Genomic DNA, 21,029 nt, shown 5'->3' on the forward strand with positions numbered 1-21,029 from the left:
CTCTCCGGGCGGATGCTCTACCACAAGACCACGGAGGCGGTCTATAAATATTTTGAACAATTAAGGATCAACACCATCAACTCTACTTAGATCATTCTAAGGCGCATAAATTCAGATATTATTTTTGAAAAAGTAACCTTAACATTTTATTCACAACACCCGCCATGAGAAATATTACAAATATTTCAATCTCTAAAGACGTCATGTTGGAAACTATGAAATACAGACTACGACCATCTTCGACAGTAGACTTCTCACAGTTCTCATAACAGGAAATAGATACTAAAGGAATCATGCGTATAACGCTATGTGTGATTGAGAGTGGTGCAACCAGGCCATCAACAGTACGCGTACATAGCAAGAAGTATGCCCGTAGCAGACTATGGTCATAATTGAGGCGAATACGAAATACCAACCAACAATCGAAGTGAAAAAAATAATCAGGTAGTGTTCACCACTTTGACACTGTAATCTGTTTAAACAAATAAAGCAAAAACAATAATCGTTAAAACAATCGATAAATCGAAATCGATCGACAAATCAATTTTTAATTTTGAAACTGTGACTTAACACTCTCATGTTAACATTGTTTAAATCTAATATTGCTCTGAGTATCGGTGTGCATGGCGCTGTTATTCTCTATAGTTAATATCCGCACCCTTTTCTTCAAAATGTGCTTCAGCAGCAAAGGGTTAAACTGACACCTCCAGCATCACTAGTGACAGGTCTAGAAATTGATTTCCAAAGAAGACGAGAGCGTATGCATAAGCTTCCATGTACAATTTTGAATTTTTAAAACTAAAACAAGCGGATGTAATCCCCCCAAGTACATCGCTGTCGATATTTCAGTGATGTGTCTCTTGGTCATCTCTATGATACTCCGCGTTCGTGATGACAAACATATGCTCCATCTTCACCCTGTTCTATGCCAACATGGAACTAGCACCAACCATTAGCAAACACATGGCCTTAAACAGATGATAGTTTAAACTTTCCAAAATCAATTGGTGCCATGGCAACATCTGATCTTGGAAAAAGAAACAATACTTGAGTAAATACTTTCTCACTTTGACTCATAACAAGTACGTCCTATGTGCGAAGTAGAACATGTATAATAAATTATGCCCACAGCCAGCACTGTCTGGGTAAACACCCTGTTTCAAGAATCGGGCGTGTTCGTAACGATTTTTAGCCTTTGTACGAACCACTGAGAGAGTTCGCCCATCAGCCCTAGGCTAAGTTACTATATAGGTCTTGTCAGTCTGTTTGTTTGGTATCCTTGGTTTCAAACCATATTATAATGACGTACGGGTGTTTGGCGATACAAACTGTTCTTCGATTGGATGTGATTCTGCAGCATAGGAATTTATATGGTGTTAGCCAAGGTGTACTAAGTACCTACATTTCGACATCAAAGTCATCTAACTTTGATCGACGACAACTTAAAACATCCAACCTTAAATGTCTACAGACATTATTGGACATTGTTAGTGTCAGTATTTTTACTAATCTGGTTCTTGAAACTTCTACAAGGATAACTGGGACAATCTGCGATTGTGAGTTTTATTTGTGCCAGAAGGTGTTAATCGGGATTGTCAAAATGCGCACACTCGTCTTTCTCGGTTTCTTTGTGATGCAGTCTGTCAACGCTGCCTACGTTGACGACCTTCGACGTTTGTATAACGAAGTGATTGACGTCAACAACCCCTGGTTGCGCCCCTCTCTGAACAGCAACCTCCCCACGAAGGTGTCCATAATTTTCTTCTCGCTGTCCTCCATCTCCCTGGATGACGTCACGCAGACGATGTCTTCATCCGGGTATCTTGGTGTCACCTGGCGGGATGAGTTTCTGAACTGGCCAGCGGGTAATTACAGCGGTATAAGCAGTCTTTATCCAAACCCAAACAAAATATGGCGTCCGACCCTGGCCGTGAAAAATTCCATCGAGAAGGCGACGCCATTCCGGGCCGACTTCATGTACACTACGGTCACAGCTAACGGGGAGGTGCTGTGGTACCCCGGGGACGTGTTTCAGACAGTTTGTGAAATGGACGTTTCAAAGTTCCCATTTGATACTCATGTTTGTAACATAGACTTTACTCTTTGGCGTTCAACACCAACGGAGGTGGACCTCCTCCTCTTAAGTCGTATGAAATTTAATATGGACGAATTCGTCGAGAATAATCTTTGGCAACTTGTTGATCAGAATGCCGAACGAATCAACAATACAAATTCCTACCCTTTCGTGAGACTGACCTTCACCTTGAGACGGCAGCCTCGCACCTACATCACAAACGTCGTGGCCCCCATCTTTGCAATCGCCCTCCTCAACGTCTTCATCTTTCTCATCCCTTCTCAGAGCGGGGAGAAGATCCAGTTTGGCATCCTCGTCCTCCTGGCTTACGCCATCTTCATGAGCTTCTCCGCGGAGACACTGCCTCAAAGCTGGAACACGACCTCCACCCTCGGTAACTACTTTCTTGTCCTGGAGGTGTTCTGCCTCATCTACATCCTCCTCAGCATCCTCTCCGCCACCATCTACGCCCGCGAGGACTTCCACCACGGCATCTCACCGACCCTGGCGCGTGTGGTGGAGAACATGGAGAAGATCTTCCTCTGTAGATGCTGTAAGAAGAGACCCTCTAGCTCATCCACCATTGAAGTCTCCCCCATGGATGAGCCGTGTTCACATAACGGTACAGAGATGGAGTTCGGGACCAAGAGACCGCTTCCAGTCAGACGTATTCCGGAGAGGATTGAAATGAACTGGAAGAGGGTGAGTAGAGCATTCGACATGCTCTTCTTCTGGCTGTTTCTGCTCATCGTCATCTGCAGCATGATCGGTGTCATGACCTACATCACACCAATGATCAAATTCGATAAGGCCGAATCCGTTTTTAAGAACTGACAGGTGTTATAGAACTTTCTTGTTGCAGATGAAAAAAATGCTTTCTTGTACGACTGTTGATGCTTCATACCAAAGTCACTTGTTTTGGAACAGCGTTTCTACAGAATCTGCTGGTTGTATTGCTTCGTGCTTGATATTCTATTGAATACTGGCTGACCTTGGCCTTTGGAAGAATAACTTGTCTGTTAAATGTTGACGGTTTCATACGGATTATGTTAGAAAGAGACAGCTGTTGTTCTAAGTCACACGTGACAAGGTTTGTACGTAAAAATAACGTATTTTTATACCAGTTATCCATCTGAAGATTGTAAATTGGCTTCGTAAGGTAGATCTATCAGCTGATGTGTCATAAAACATAATTTAGTCACTCTTGCATATAAAAAAAATTGCAAGTAAGAAAGGGACCGACCATTTGATATTCTGGGGACAGTGGGTTGGGATTTTATCGAAAAAAATAATTATGCTTCAGACTTCAACAAAACCAGAAATTGTCTGCCACAAAAAAACTCCGCCATGAATTTTGAAACTGTATCAGTAGCCACCCCTGATTGAAACAGCAGATTTGACACTCTCGAAATGTATTATCTATGTGAAAGTACTTCTTTCTCAATCATTGTCAATCGGTTCGGTTTGAAATGTATTTTTGACGGTTAAATCTACAAATATAATCTCCTAATTATGCACATACACAATGTTATTCTTTTGTTTTTTATTTAATTTTGTTTAACGTAATCAAACATGTATTAATAAATGTCTCACTTTAGTTCTGTGTATAGAGTAAAAGAAATATTAAATTTATTTCAAAGCATACCACAATCAGTGCCTTATGTTAATGATTTAACCACGTTTTTTAGATAGTGCTCCTGGGTGATTGAGAGAGTGTGTTAAAATCAAACGCCACACCGGCATTATTTCGGCCATATAGCGAAAATAGTACTTCTAGCTGTCGAGTCATGCACGTTTGCACTATACTGCTTGAGGTAATTTGCATATTAATTTGTATATATCATATTATAATACTATTTCATATATGATGAATTAATGTAACATTCCTTATTGTACATGCTGATTATCTGTCATAAAATGTTGAAGTGAGATTGTGTTACATATTGCTGCCACGTCAGTGTTGTAATTGGAACATGTGCATATTTATATTGAATACACGTGGATGTAACTGGACTTGAAGCAAATAGTATTGTAACTCGCTATATAATGTTGATTGCTAATTATGGGCAATATAAATCCATCTTTGATTGTTAGCTGCGATTTATGTAACCTATTGTTGACCTAAATGTTGATGTCAAGTCCATACTATTAATTATTATGTTATTTTGTGCCATTAAAAAAATCGATCTACTTTGCATATTTTTCTCTTATTTTATCAATGAGAGAGAGAGAGAGAGAGAGAGAGAGAGAGAGAGAGAGAGAGAGAGAGAGAGAGAGAGCCTTTATGGCCTCAATATGACAGCCTTTATATCCGCTTCACCTATGTACTGATACAGTTATATGTACGTGATACCCTTTATATCGATGTACTGATACAGTTTCATGTACGCGATACCCTTTGTAGCCGTAGTACCTGACACCACCCTCTCCGTCCATTACGCCCACGATGACCCGTGAAGATCCGGGGTAGAACATATATAGGTCTTCAGCAGCCCATACTTGCCGTCAGAGGCGACTAACGGGATCGGGTGATCATGCTCGCTGACTTGATTGATGGATGTCATCGTATCCCAATTGCGTGGATCGATGCCCATGATGTCAATCACTGGATTGTCTGGTACAGACTCGATTATTTACAGACCGCCGTCATATAGCTGTAATATTTCAGGGCGCGGCGTTAAACAACAAGCAAACAAACGTCCAAGATACCTTTCATATCCGTTTATCAGATTCTGTCGAGTGAACACGAAATGGAACCCCATTATCCCTTCTTGTACTTAAAGCGACTGATGAGTTTTGGCTGGATGCGATGTGTGACATTGAACGTAGACCTACGTTCATGCTATCAACCACTGGTTTGCATGACCCAGGCTGGATTTTTACAGGCCACTGTTATTTAGCTAGCATATTGTGGAATGCGACGCAGAACAACATTCACTCATCCCTTTGCCCTAATTCCATAACTCTACTATTTTGTGGGAATTGGCGTCTCACATGGAAAGACAGTGCCATGTTCATGGCCATAATTACAAAAAATATGCTTCATATCGTTGAAAAAAATGCCTGCCACCAAACTAACAGTGTGTTGGCTCCTAGTTATCTTTTTGTCTGGTACCGCAGCTGTAGTTATCTGTTATCTGGTCTCAATAGAAAATACCACACACACACACACACACATTCCACGGGTAATCAGCTTAACCCGGCCAGGCTACCCCTCCACGCATGTATAACGCAACTGTAAAATCTGGTTGAGGGTAAAGTTATCTAATTCTCTCCGCTGCCCATCAGGAAACAGCTAATGATGTATTGTTGGGATTAAGACATACCAGGCTATTCCCAGACAACACGTGCAGAGGTCTCACATCACCAGTCTGACCGACATGCATTTGTAACAGACAGAACAGCCATTACCCGGTCATGTGTGATCTTGGATAGATGTATCTATACATATAACACATCTCACATTAGCACGGTAAGTAACAAGTAGTAAATAAATATTGACTACCCACAGAACATTAGCTTGAATTGAGAAATCTAACAAAGAAATGCAGAATTCAGGTCTCTGATTAACAAGGAATGTCGGGGTATGTAACTGAATCAAATGGCCAATTATCTATGAATTATCACGTGTATACATACGCATATATATATTCTATTTATCTTTGAATGTGTATGATAAATACACACATTTGGTTGTTTAGTGGGGATACAATCTCCAATCAACACCTCTTTGTTACTCAAACACATGTGTTTGTCCGCCACGCGTAATGATCGCCGATGCCGACCGGCGTCCCCGTTATAACGCGACACCGCCGCGAATGGATCCCAAACTGGATTTCTGTGAGCGGAGACGCACATTTGCATGATGCGGTGATATACGGTACAGTCCCACAAGACTAGTCGTTACAGCGAGGTATGCATCATGTCATAATGCCACTCACATGTCTATATGCATGCTATGGGTATATATTTACCGTCGTATATGTTTTGTGCGGTTAAGGGACAACACGAACGCAGACACTGCCAGTTGCGATGTGACATTGAGTTTATGTCTCCCATGTGAATATGAGACTACCGATATAAGAGCATTTTTTCTCTCACACATAAAGACAGTGTTGACATGCTAATTGAAATAGATTATATTAACTCATGATGGCTGTTTTTGTGGTCAGCGAAACTCGGCTAAATAACGCTGTTCTCACCGACGCCATTTTTAGAAGCAGTTATCGATCGGCCACTATATTATGTTGATTGCAACCATTGTGATGATGAGGTATCGCCGCAGTGCAGCTGGTATCTAGTGGCTATTTATAGTAACACGTTGTCACATGACGAGACTCACGTGCCTTTAAAAGCACATGTATTCTTGCTGCTGGCTTCAACATCTGTCGCGATGTTCTCAATATATATAAATAATTTTAAATGTTAGTTTTACAGTCATATTAATGTTACATTATATTGCATTACATTCTAGTTTACAATCATATTATAAGATTCAGCTGCATGACATTCCACTTGACAGTAAATCTTTGAATTATTTATTTCGTAAGGTCCCGATGTCCAGCGTTTATTCAAGGATTTACGATGCTTGTCGTAAGAAGCGACTTACGGGATTAGGGTGGTCAGGCTTGCTGACTTGGTTGATGCATGTCATCGTATCCCAATTGCGTGGATCGATGCTCTTGATGTCAATCACTGGATTGTCTGGCCCAAACTCGATTATTTACAGACCGCTGTCATATATCTGGAATATAGCTTAGTGCGGCGTTAAACAACAAACAAAAAACTATATTTTGGAACAGTCAGGCATTACATGTCCTATGCAGTTCTGTATGGAATTAACGTACATGTTTGTTGCACGGTGGGTTGCCTGAACACTGACAGGGGTATACATGATAGCCTGATTTGTTTAACCAATCACACATTTCTGCGGCGTCAAACAACATCCACTTACTCAACATTAAGCATTTCTCACGCAATCATTTCAGGAGAATCCCCCCACCTCATGACTGTCACGTCAGAGAAGGACATCCAAGATGGCGCTCAGTCCTCCAACGATACTGATCATCGCCCAAGTTGTCGTCATTGTAGCGTTCCTGCGCGTGTACTTCTTCCCCGACGAGGATAGCGACCTCAACTTCGGTGGTTCTTCAGCCAGAATTGCAGCCTACATCAACGACTCATACGACTATATCATTGGTGAACTTTAGTCTTCAAAACTTTCTTCGACGTCAAGATTCATGCCTAAAGTCGCAATAGTGACCACAGGGAAACATATGGCTATAGATTAAGGATGTACGCGAGGACTTACAAACTTAAACTTCTTTCGTACGTCATTGTTCCTCATCTCTTAGTAATATCCCCTTGTGGGTTTAGGGGCATAATAGGTTACCAATATCCCAGGCTCGTTCTTTGTTTGTTTGTTTGTTTGTAAGCACTAAGCTGCACTCAGTTGTATTCCAGCTATACATGAACGGCTCATGCACTGGGTACATCACCCCATATGCCCCAAGGGATCGGTTGACAACGATTTTATTTATGTCCACAGTTCACTGAGTTTCAACTCGTAGCAGACGACACAAACGACCCGAGTTACTTCCCTTTACTCGGTAAACATGGGTACATATTCGAGATAAGCAAGTTACCTACGGTGTGTTCCGATTGATTTCTCAGCGGGCTGCATGGAAAATAATTGCCCGCTCCTTAACCAATCAGAAGGTCGTAGTTTAATGAAAGGTGAGATAAAAAAAACCCATTGTAACTTCGTCTTCTTGCAGTCGGAGCAGGGACTGCCGGGTCCGTCCTAGCCAATCGTTTATCAGAGAAGAGTCACGTGACAGTACTAGTTTTGGAGGCGGGTCCTACAGACCAGAATAACCCCATGTTGGACATCCCGATCGCAGCCTGGCAGCAAGCAAGGACCTCGGACGTCGACTGGAAGTATCTCACAGTGCCACAGAGATACTCCTGCAAGGCGCTAGAGGATCAGGTATGTACGGTTAGTCTTAGAAGCAGTGCTATGCTACCTGAATGCCTCTGTACACATATCTAAAGGACGTTAATGCTTTGTATTACAATGGCGGAGGTGTTAACACGGATCTGTAAACGATAATATCGGTCAATCCATTTTCTAAAACGTCAGTGTGAGATTATATACTTGGTTTCCTCTGCCCCAACTCTAGCACCTCCAAAACCGATAATATGTTCGAAAACCACGTTTTAATTGCCGGAGAAAATAAAGTATAAACTTGGAAATTGGATTTGATAATTGTTTATACCAAGGTTATCTTTTCTCGGCTGAAAGTTGCCAAAAATACTGCCGACTTATGGTCCAAAACACTACCGTGATACACGTATGAAATAATCATCTTCGGATAACCATTTCTTGTTTGTTTCACTCTTAGTTTCCATCATTTTGTTTATTTGTTGTTTAATGCCGCCTCGCGTCATCAAACATGGGAGTATATTATTTTTTAACCGATAGTTAATATTTCTGACAACGAATAGCCAAGTAGTATATATTTTATAACTGGCCGCTGCAGCAATTTAGATATAGTTAAAAGACATATAGCTTTGAATAAGAGAATGTGTGCAAGAGTGAGCGAATTTTGCTTAATGCCGCTTTGAACAGTGATATCACGGCGTGTTAGCTTAAGTGATGCAGGTTTTAGATGCTTACCACTTTGGTAAAACCTGACATTGGTATGGTGCTGACAAACCTAGAAACATAATCGGGAATCGAACCCACGACCATACATGTCTGCCACACACGCAGCTCCCTTGCACAGCAAACTGAGGCGCCTTGGACGACTGGGCCACCGAATGTGTACAAGAACCTTTTCAATATAAAGTTAGATTTTCACTTAAAAACTTTAGATAATTGTCTACAGTTGGGTTTCCAAACATACCATCAAACACATGTTACTTTTTATATCTGAAGTTCTAAATGAACCTTGTGTTGAAAGTACATGTCAAATCCACGTGTTAATCCTGATGTCGGTTTGTAGAGATCGCGTTGGGTATCTGGAAAGGTCCTCGGTGGGACCAGCCAGTTGAATAACATGGTGTATGCCAGAGGTCATCACCATGACTACGACAGCTGGGCAGCCAATGGATGTTCAGGGTGGAGCTACAAGGATGTTCTACCATACTTCAAGAAGTCAGAGACCATGCAAGACTCTGACCTCGCTAGATATAGTACGTATTTTCTAATAATGTTTACAAATAGTTAAACACCATAATTGTTTCTTAAGATACAGAGTATCACATGTCCGTAAGACATAACTTTACCCGTGAAGATCCGGGTTAGAATTGGTCTTCAGCAACCCATGCTTGTCGTAAGAGATGACTATGCTTGTCGTAAGAGGCGACTAACGGGATTAGGTTGTCAGGTTCGCTGACTTGGTTAATGTATGTCATCGTATCCCAATTACGTAGATCGATGCTCATGCCATCAACCACTGGATTGTCTGGTCCAGACTCGATTATTTACAGACCGCCGTCATAAAGGTGAAATATTGCTGAGTTTGGCGTTAAACAACACACAAAACTTACAGTAATCATTCAAGTGATTATATAACTGCTTTATTAATTTTGTTCGCAAACATCAAAATCTATCAATTCAAAGCCATTGCGGATTTTTATTTATGATTTTCGGTACTATTGGCTATTGGTCAGCCATGCCATTTAAACTTTTGGTGGAATATGTTTTTTTACCGTCCCCCTCATCACGTGTTTGTTGTTCTTCCCAGTACACCATGGACGACGTGGGCCCCTGGCCGTGAGGACTGACCGGTTCACATCCCTAGGGGAGGTGTTCGTGAGGGCGGGACAGGAGCTGGGATACGCCCATACTGATACCAATGATGGAAACCAAGAAGGTTAATAAGTCTATGTTACCCATTTGCAAGACAATGAAGTTGAACAGTGTCGAACAAAGAGCTTGTAGAGCTGCAAAATAATATGTTGCAGATACGTAAAGCCTTTCGTTTCTGGCCAAATCAAACATTTCTCTTCTCATGCTTGTGCAGGTGTTCGCGTGATGCCCCTACGTTATAAACTCTATATGTTGGTAATGCAAAAGAGAAGATATATTTGTTTGCCATAAGTCACTTTCTGCCTATTTTTATCATTCTGTCACGTGTGTGGTTACTCTCTCAGGGAGAATCTGCCCGAGGGTTGAAGGTACACTGGTGGTTTGATCCGCGGCCACGTTATACCACAGATGCTACATGCAATTACTCTGCCTGGCTCTCGGCTTTAAGGGGATAAAACAAGAACTGTTCGGCATGGAGTCAGTATACTGTCTGAGTGGGATAACCATCTTTACCTGCCACATGTTATCTCAGAGACTTGCACAATAAAAAAACCACACGCACACAAACACATACACACGTGCATGCACGTCGATATATGAATGAAATACTGTTAAATCCCATTCCACCTCCCCGCCATGCTGTCACTATGTGGTTCCTGTCTCAGGGTTTGGCTATGGACAGTCCACGGTCAAGGACGGAAGAAGGATGAGCACGTCCAGGGCGTTCTTGTGGCCGGCCATGACACGACCTAAACTCCACGTCTCGGCCAACGCACATGTCACCAAGGTAACCAAATGGACGTCATTGAAGAATTCATCATGAGATTTGGGTTGGGTAACCTCATGGATAGTGCTTTTGCTCAGGACCCAGTATTCACCACAATTTCCGTTGAAGAAATATGTGATGCCATGTGTCACAATCACTTTTTGTTCTTCGTCTGTGATATATATGTGATATTGTTTAAAAATTAAAGAAAGTTAAGACTGCATGACGTAGAACGCTTCGGCGTCACCCGCTTAACTAGGGCTATCTAATCTTGCCTGTGACGTATCCACGACTACTTAATCCAATGAAAACGTAAACACACTACATCACGAACAGTGCGAAATCATGTCGTTAAGTTGAATCCAGAACGATTTTTTTATAAATTCTGACAATGTGGGTTAGTTACAAACGCGGTGTAGATCGTATGTCTGTGTTAAGGTATGTGACTGAAAGCAATCATGGCGCAAATATCGCTTTATGGACATGGCTCCAGATCAGCTGACTGTCCATGAGCATGTGTGGACTCATCGTCTCGTCTCTGAAAGGTGTTGCTGGAGGACGACCAGGCCGTGGGGGTGCAGTACATCCAGGACGACCGCGTGAGGACAGTGAGGGCCAGAAAGGAGGTCATACTGTCTGCCGGAGCTGTGGGGTCGGCACATCTACTCATGCTTTCGGGAATAGGCCCACGTAGACATCTGGAAGCAAATAAGGTATTCTGAAGGTGACATACTCGTATTTAGGATGGATGCAGCTACTAAGTAAAAGACCCTTGCAGATCCGGGATAGAACTGATTTTCAGCAACTCATGCTTGTCACAAGGGACCGATAATTTGATAGTGTCTGTGTGTGTGTGTGTGTGTGTGTGTGTGTGTGTGTTATTTTTTTATTGAGACCAGATAACAGATAACTACAGCTGCAATACCAGACAAAAAGTTAATTAGGAGCCAACAATCGCTTCACTTCAAGTATGGTGGCAGGCAATATATTTTCTTTCAACCATATGAAGCATAATGTTAGTATCAAGAACCTTCGGGAACTAGAACATCAAATGGTCGGCCCCTAAGATGCGATTAACGGGATCAGGAGGTCAGGTTCGCTGACCATCCTTTGATGCTATGTCATCTTATGATCCCAATGGCGTAGATCGATGCTCTTTATGTCAGTCACATGATTGTCGGTTATTTACACACCGCTGTCATATACTGGACTATTGGTGAGTGTGGCGTTTAACTACAAACATGTTTTAGTATTTAAGACATGCTTTCTACAGTTGCACGAATATACCTTTCTTCAGTCTGATCCTCCTTCACACCACGAAGCAGAACAGGTCAGCCGCATGTTCTAGGTTTGGTCTCCACTTTTCAGATTCACGTGCACGCTGACCTCCCTGTTGGGGCCAATCTACAGGATCACGTGACCATACCGCTAAGGATATTAACCAAGCGTAAAGTGTCGATCTCACAGGCTCAAACTGACTCGCTAATGACATGGATGAAATATTTCATTTTCAAAACAGGTGAGATTTTAAATTTGTACTACTGCGCCTATAAATGTGTGTGTTGGCAGAGTTACGTCCCCTTTTCAGACACTGTGTTACATCCCTACCACGTGTTTTTGTTTACTTCGAGTGAGTGAGTATGATTTTACGCCGCTTTAAACAATATTCCAGCAATATCACGGCGGGGGACACCAGAAATGGCCCTTAAACATTGTACCCATGTCGGGAATCGAACCCTGGTCTTTGGCGTGACGAGTGAACGGTTTAACCAGGCAGGCTACCTGACCGCCTTTTCTTAACTTCGAGACTTTTGATGGTAGAGGTGTGTGGCAGTATGTTACTTTGGTAACCAAGTATTTATATAGGGGGATTTACGTAGCGAGACAGACACATCAACAAGAGAAAAGTAGCAAACTTATCCTTGAAATAACAACCCTTATAAAGGAGGGGGCCACGGGTGGCCCAGTCGTTTAAGGCGCCGCGATTCGCTGTGCAGAGTTGCGTCCCTTGGGCATGCCAGAAACCTATGCTTGTGGGTTGGAATCCCGGTTCGCCCCGATTATGTTTCTAGGTTTGTCAGCACCATACCCGTGCTCGTGGGTTTCATCGAAGTGGTAAACGTCTGAGACCTGCATCACTTCCGGCTTTCCTCCCACATTAAGCTGACACGCCGCGATATAACTGGAATACTGTTAAAAGCGGCGTTAAACCCAACTCACTCACTCACCTTATAAAGGAACAAACAATATAAAACGTCAAAGCTAGAGAATAACCAGTCTCGATAAAATGACACTGAGCGGAAAGGGCAAAATAGTTGACACCGGGTGTAAAAGGGTAAACATGTACTTGTAGCACCAACCACTCACTCTATTTGCATAAAAAGTACGTTTTTGTTCGTTGCCTAACTGCTGCCACACAACGGCGGCCTGTAAACAATGGAGCCTCGCCTTCATATGGAGAGACACTATGGCACTTCGGAAGAATAGGTTCTTAGTGCCCAACCAAGAGGATCAGATTGTTTATATATGTGACGTTGCCGGTTATGTGTAATCGTGCCGACGTTGTGGATCGTTTATGACGTCAACCACTGGTTTGCATGGCCGAGACTCATTTATTTACTGAGGTGTAAAATCCTTCTCGCCCACTAATTCTCTCACTCATACCCGTATATTTGTAGGTTATATGACAGCAAATGGTATAGAAGCAGCAGCATTTGTGCGGACTACTCCTGACCTGCCTACCCCGGATCTTGGTATTGAAATGTCGGTGATGTGGCTTCAGCCGTCGACTATGAGGACGCTGTTCAACGTTGATGATCAGGTTATTTATATGTTATAAATATGTTCTTGTATGCTTGCATTGCGAGGCGACTCATTGGATCCGGTGGATCATTGGATCATTGGTCAGGCTCGGTAACTTGGTTGATTGGGGGTCATAGCCCCCTGACAGCATGGAACGTTGTTCATAACATCAATCACTGGTTTGGCTTGTCCAGATGCGATTATTCATATACATGTATCTGGCACATATTTTGAGTGTTGAAACAATAAATGAACAAAGCAAATCCCAAACAGGTTTTCGCAGATGACGGGGTAGTCCAACTGAAATCTGCTAGTATGTTGCTTCGTACGACAATCATAGTTTGCTCGTAAGCCAGGATCCCTAAAGAAATCATAAGTTTGCTGAGTTTGGGGTCAGCCAACAAGTAAATCAAACTATTTTTATTTAAACAGGTTATCCGGGAAACGGGGTGGAAGAAGGAAGAAGGATTTTTGATGTTTCCAATGTTGCTGAAACCACGAAGTTTTGGCAGTACGCGACTCCGTAACTCGAACCCCCTTGAATACCCGCTGATAGACCCAAACTACCTCTCACACCCAGAGGAAATCAAGATTCTCATTAAAGGTGAGATCTTTTATCTTTTCATCATCTGTTTTCATTTGTATTTTGCAATGAAAAGTCGAAGCAAGTCCTGATGGTTTCTTTCAGGGGGTAGGGTAGCTTACTGGATAGAGCGGTCACTCGTCACGCCTCCGGTTTGATTCCCCACATGGGTACAATTTGTGAAGCCCATTTCTGGTGTCCGCGACGTAATATTGCTGGAATATTGCCAATCTCATTAAAATCAGATTTTAGCATTGGACATTCCATTAAGAGTCACGTCAAAACGACCTTTTTTCCGACCAATCAGAGCACCGCTTACCAGATCAGGAAACTGACAGACGGAATGTGTTTTCTAATCAGACGACATCGAAGAGGTTAACTCGGGGTATTCAGAACGACAGTTATGGGCTTTACGCATGACTCCGTCAAATCCATCGCCAATCTCTTACTTCAGAAGAGATTTTGCATTGCCCGTGGGAAGTACAGCCATATAACCTCGGCCATCTATATGACATTCCAGAATGTCCTACTGTTCAGTTTTCGTTTAGAATCGAGAACTTTGTCAAAATAGTTTTCAAAGCGTAGTCGCCAGTTTGAAACTAGTGCCGTATAGCTCGAGAAAGCTACTTTCTGATTGGTGAATGGCGTCTTCTTGTTAGTTATTTCTTTGGTCGGTCAAAGTTCGCGAAAGGTCGTTCTGACTTGACACGTAATGGAATGTCCACATATCTTTGTTTAGCGGTAGCGAGAACTAAGATTTCATTTAAATAAGATTGTAAAATTGCTGCAAGCGACGTACAACCATACACTCACTCATTCTTTCAAGATCGTTTGTAATCGCATTGGATTTCGATTGATCCAGGAATTCGCACTATTCAAAAACTCCTGAAGACGAACGCCTTCCGCCAAATTGGCGCCAAGCTGGAGAACGCCCCTTTGTCTGTCTGCACCCATCTAAAGTTCGACTCCGATGCGTATTGGGAGTGCTACATCCGGGGACTGACGGTGTCAGCCTCTCACCCGAGCGGCACGTGCAAAATGGGCACAGCAGACGACCCAACGTCTGTGGTAGATCCACTGCTGAGGTGAGAATATTGTATAAGCTTTTCAAATAAACACGGGATGGCCCAGTCGTCTAGGGCGCCGAGATTCGCTGTGCAGAGTTGCGTCCCTTGGGCACGCCAGAAACATGGGATTGTGGGTTCGAATCCCGGTTCGCCCCAATTATGTTTCTAGGTTTGTCAGTACCATACCCGTGCTCGTGGGTTTCACTTCAGCATCACTTCGGGCTTTCCTCCCACATTAAGCTGACACGCCGCGATATAACTGGAATAAAGTTATAAGTGGCGTTAAATCCAACTCACCCACTCAAATAAACATACGTTGATCGCAGAAATCAGTATAACTTTAAATACGCAAACACAGTAGGTGAAGCCTCTTTCTGAAGACGCATATTGGTCCTGTGTTTGACTGGTGGTTGGGCATAAGATCAGGGGTACCGTTGCCTGTGCAGATTTGCTCTTAGTACCTCTGCAACAGGCAAGCAATTCGTCACATCTTTGAAAAGTCTACACAGTTAGATACACATGTCATGGTAATTTTATTTAGAAAATGCCCTAAACCTGAAATCCTATTTCCATTGGCACTTAATCCTTAGTTTAAAATGGTTGTACGCTTCCACGTGCTGACACCGAAGAATAGTTAGCGATACCTTCATTTTGATGTGAAAAGATATATTGTCATATTCCTCACTGTCGCAGTGCTAGTTGCACATCTTTATAACTATGCAAACAAAGCAATCTGTAAATCGCGCTGAAAAGGTTTCCACTAGGCTAGACTGCTCTGATTTCTGAATAACCGCGCTTGTTTACAAACAAGAGAAAAGTCTAGTCACGTGATATGCAAATTAGCTTGTTGGCGTGGTGTAATGTAAGTCACCACTATACAGGTTTATGACATTTTAGCGTTGCTCAAAGTGAATGTCTATAGTCTCGTCTCCACTGATACGAGTACCCTGTATGATCAGGAGATCTATCAACTCCCACTATAAAGAATTCGGCGAAACATCGGATATAACAACTCTGAATTGAAAGTAACACTGGTTGTCTGTTTGTAGGGTGAAGGGCGTGTCAGGCCTCCGGGTCGTCGACGCTTCAATTATGCCCACCATCGTATCCGGCAACACCCACGCTGCCACCGTCATGATTGCTGAGAAGGCCGCGGACATCATTAAAGAATCTTTGTGACGTACAACATTGAAACATACGAAACTGAAACTTTAACAAGAACTACTCTTTTCTATGATTCCATTATCTTTGATTTTGTAAATTGAACAATGGTCTGCACTTTATGCAAAAAAAACCAATAATTTATTTGTACAATAATGCACTGCTACATATACTGATTGATAAGGGCCGTCTATTGTTGCGTTTAAAACCAATACTTCATTTCAATAAGAGAAGGTAAATCAGTTCTGGAACCACTTACACAAAGCGACCTTACCGATAAGACGGTCGCATCTCCTATTCTTTAACATTGACTTTATTGATTCAAAGCATTTCGAATGGTATGGCTCCCGTTGATTGTGTTATTCAAGTATCCGAATGCTTACATACTTTGTTTGTAGACGGTGTTTGGATATTTGAGCCCTTCCGCACCCTATCGCTACAACACAGTCTATAAGGAGGAGCGCATCCTCCCAAGGTAAGGGAGTTAACTGACTATGAAAGTCTACTGGACGTTTATTGACAGTAAACTCCCGTGCCTAGGAACAAAGGGAGAAGCGCTGATACGACTCCTTTAGATCTATTCAATAATACCCATAAATGTACTTTTAACGAGGTGCGGTGGGGTAACCTAGTGGTTAAAGCGTTCGCTTGTCATACCAAAGAACTGGTTTGATTTCCCACATTGGAACAATGTGTAGTGCCCATTTCCGGTGTCCCCGCCGACAAATGGCTGAAATAATGCTCACAGCGGTGTAAATACATACTCACTCACTCACCAACTACCTGACCTCGCCTCTCCCCAACGGAGAAAATTTAAAAAAAATAGAGGCTGATGTTCAAAGAGGCTGTCGCCTTATCACCTTTGTTTTATCCCGCACCTCAACACAGAGGAACTCTGACCTTCTCTGGCTGATACATTTAGCAACATTTCTATGCAAAGGGTGAATGATGCGAGAGACTTCATGTTATGTGTGATGGTTATAAGTGTACATATAGGATGGCTGTCAATAGAAATATTCTAATTTGTAAATATCTTGTTTCATGTAAATAAACAAATCAATAAACCGTAATACCAATTATTAGCATGCTTGTAATCGATTGTCAGAGACTAAGATATGCAAAGGTATAGCAAATGTGACATCTTAGTGCTAAACAGTTGCGTGCCAGAGACCTATGATTGTGGGTTCGGATCCCAGATGTCTTGGTTTGTCAGCACACCACCCCTTCGAGTTTCTCCAAAGAAGTTAATATCTAAGACCTGCACCACTCAAGTGTTTCCTTTATATTAATCTGACATACAATGATATAACTGAAATATTGTTGAAATAAACAAAATTCATACACTTGTGTTGTGTGTGGTTCAAACCAGAATAGGTCGTCAGCAACCCATGCTTGCAGTAAAAGGCAACTGTTTATCGTGAGGGGCGACTAACAGGATCGGGTTGTCAGGCTGGCTGACTTGGTTTATGCATTTCATCGTACCCCATTTGCGTGGATCGATACTCATGATGTCAATCACTTGATTGTCTGATCCAGACTCGATTATTTACAGACCGCCTACATATAGTTGAAATATTGCTGAGTGTGGTGTTAAACAACAATCAAATAAAATAAAACAAAACCATGGATCTACAGAGCTACATACTTCTCTGGCATATTTTGAAGCTTGTGCTGCACGCGTCAGGTTTACCCAGGCACATTAACGCAGTACAACCTTACAACAGAAAGTCCAATGCCTGTATCTACCTTAATGACATAGCCATGGGCACTTCCGGTTTAATGACATCACTCTCGGTTAGGGAAATACACGACAACGTAATGACAGACACTCCCACGCCTCAAGCTACCCATAACAAGAACGAAGTGTGCACTCCCGCTGTAATTACCTTGATCTGAAGAATCCTGTGGGCCATGGATGGGCTGAGGGAGAAGATGGAACCCAACAGTAGAGAATGAACCCACCTCAACTGTAGCGATATTTTTTGCAACGGATCACGAAAATGTCCCTGTCTCTTAGCAGGTCTTCCTTGCATGGAATCATGTTTCTGTACAGAGAGTACAGCATCAGGAATATATATAGACATGGATCTTGACATCAGAAATGTTATCACTGATAACCTATGACCTATCGTTGTGTTCCCAGTAAATTCAGTTTTTCGTGATGTTTTAATAATTTTTATGAATCAAATGGACTGAAAATCTAAACAATAAAAACAAAACAAGATTTGGGTCATCTTGGAAACGGTTTTGTACAATAACCCTACCACCAAATGAAACACCCACAACCACCCCTTTTCAGCAGTTCATTTAAGAATTGAACGTCAGTTTGAACCCATCCATACTAACGTTCAATTCTTATAATTTCGGAGTCGAGAAAATATCCGTAGACGGAATTAGATATGTACTATTCCGGTTTCTGAGTTGGCCGACCTTCTCCGTGCATACTAGGCCGAGAAGCGGTGGCACATGAGGAGTGACGGGGGCACAGTAATGAAGCTGGCATCAGGTCATACAGTAGGTCCATCTCAGGTGACAAGAAACACCAGCTAAGCAAAGTATTACAGCACACGCGACAAATCCCAAACTCCAAATATCACACACCCTGACGTTGAAAATTCACACAAAAACGCACAAGTTTCAGAGCACTCGGTTCAATCACCACCAGTCCATTCCGCATCGTCCGAAACCAGAGGACTTCAAATTTAAGCAAACATTGTTACAATATTATTCGGCGAGACCAGTAAACTACAAAATATGAAACTATAAGAATTTCGCAAGCTCGGAGGTTCACACAGTTTAACCAGCGCTTTTAAATCGTTCACACTTCAATCAACCCATCCAAATTGACGTTCAATTCTTAGTGGACGACATTAATACATTAAACGTGTGTCTAGAAGCATAGGAATAATATGTTGGCGCTGTTAATTAGGCTCATCATAACCTGAACATAATACAAGCTGTCTAACTTTAGAGGCCCAGTTTGATTTACCGTTGTGCGCAGCAGTAAGTAACAAAATATTGGATTTTCTTACAAACCTTGAGTCAGGCATATTTTAAGTTTTACACCAATATTTTACAAGGCGTTTACAGGCATAAATATTTTGTGGGTATCTTCCACATTCACCACTAACAACATGATTTGCAGGTGTAGACTTTACACTCAGGAAGCGCTCACAGGCCGACATATGTACAGTTTCAATGGCCTTACACAAGTCACGATTTACACCCCATTCTGCTGCCCCATGAAGTAACATTGGTCAAATATTATGAAAAATAAATGAAATGGTAATGGTTTAAGTATTGACAAACATTTAAAAGCACCATATAGAATCTTCTTAGCTTGCAAGGAAGCATCTTTTACGTGTTTGGACCATGATAGAGATTTATTAAACGTTAATCCTAAGTATTTATATGAAGGTACACATACAAGCGGTTGTCCATCATACTTTCATTTCTCATAGTTAGATAACATTCCTCCATTCTTAAAACAATAACCTTGGTCTTATCCAAATTAACACATAAATGGTAGTTATCAAAAAGAGATTTTAAAGCATCTATGCTTCTTTGTAGTCCATACACTGTATCAGAAATCAAGATAACATCGCCTGCAAATAATAATAAAAAAAACTGTACAAGTTCAGGGTGGAACTGGATACCTGGTCCGCAGGGGGCCTCTTTTTCAATGACTGATTCATTTATAAAAAAAGTGAACAAAAGCAGACTTAAAACACTGCCTTTTCTAGCCCGAAAGTACACTCAAAAGCATGGGAAGTAGTATTATTAGCCCCAACACAGGCTTTAACACATTTGTAAATAGATTGTAAAGCTTGGAGATATTTTAAAGATGTGTACTTTTTAACACATGCCATAATTTAGGTCTTAATACCAGGTAAAATGCCTTCGTAAAATCAACAAAAATTGTATATATTATTTCATCTTTTTTTGAAAGGTAACTTTGGACGACTGCCTGTAAAAAATAATATTGTCGATAGTGCTATAACCTTTGGGAAAACCTGCTTTTGACTCCACGCTGTTATCACAAGTGTTGGACCAATAAGTTAACCTATTGTTTAGTACTGCTGTATATACCTTACTAAAACACTTACCACTGTAATTCCTCTGTAATTGTACGGGGAGTGAGTATCACCTTATATCTATGCCAGTAAACCATGAAGCTGGAAGGTAGCCTTTACGAAACAGTATATTAAATACAAGTTCCATATATGGTACAAAAATGTCTTGTAAAGCTTTAAAAAATCTGAGATAACATAATCAATACCCGAGGAATTATTACATTTCATATCCCCAATGGCTTTAAGTATTTCCTCCTTAGTTATTGGAGAGTCTATGCTATCTTTAGTCATGTCTGCATTGTGACTGTATGATTCAGTTCCACTGGCAAAGGCACCTTCGCCGTCATTCTCATTCAAGTCATGGTCAGGTGTGTCAAATATATTTTTAAAATGTTCAAACCTCTTTTCAGTCGTTGCTGGCGATTTATGTAAATCTGAAACCTTGAGCTGTTTTAGAGTCCACCGAAACCTTTTGGCATCATGCGTGCTAGATAATAATTTATCTTTCATTTTATCAGAATATAGACGTTTCTTGTCACGTAAAATACTGGTATATATATGCCGAGATGTGATGTACAGTTGTAATGAGACATTATCCTTGCAACGTCTAAAACATGTAAGAAGCCTGTCTCTTTCCATCCTATAAAATGAACATTCTTTATCATACCAAGGTTGTTGATTTTTTAG

General features: G+C 41.7%; 2 protein-coding genes across 2 annotated transcripts; both read left to right on the forward strand.

Annotated features, from left to right (window-relative positions):
• The first annotated feature begins 1,375 nt into the window (after window positions 1-1,375).
• Window positions 1,376-4,239, forward strand: LOC139474676 (neuronal acetylcholine receptor subunit beta-3-like). Its single transcript, XM_071257773.1, has one exon. The coding sequence runs from the start codon at window positions 1,601-1,603 to the stop codon at window positions 2,906-2,908; it is 1,308 nt and encodes a 435-aa protein (XP_071113874.1). The 5' UTR covers window positions 1,376-1,600; the 3' UTR covers window positions 2,909-4,239.
• A 2,835-nt stretch (window positions 4,240-7,074) lies between these two features.
• On the forward strand, window positions 7,075-17,219 carry LOC139474347 (glucose dehydrogenase [FAD, quinone]-like). Its single transcript, XM_071257329.1, has 11 exons — window positions 7,075-7,273; window positions 7,852-8,063; window positions 9,082-9,271; window positions 9,826-9,954; window positions 10,556-10,677; window positions 11,202-11,369; window positions 12,025-12,175; window positions 13,335-13,477; window positions 13,891-14,062; window positions 14,904-15,126; window positions 16,158-17,219. Exons 1-11 carry the CDS (start codon window positions 7,111-7,113, stop codon window positions 16,285-16,287), a joined length of 1,803 nt encoding a protein of 600 aa, XP_071113430.1. The 5' UTR covers window positions 7,075-7,110; the 3' UTR covers window positions 16,288-17,219.
• The last annotated feature ends 3,810 nt before the right edge of the window (window positions 17,220-21,029 follow it).

Source organism: Haliotis cracherodii, unplaced genomic scaffold (assembly GCF_022045235.1).
Source record: "Haliotis cracherodii isolate W230 unplaced genomic scaffold, xgHalCrac1.p SCAF_3, whole genome shotgun sequence".
Taxonomy (NCBI): domain Eukaryota; kingdom Metazoa; phylum Mollusca; class Gastropoda; order Lepetellida; family Haliotidae; genus Haliotis; species Haliotis cracherodii.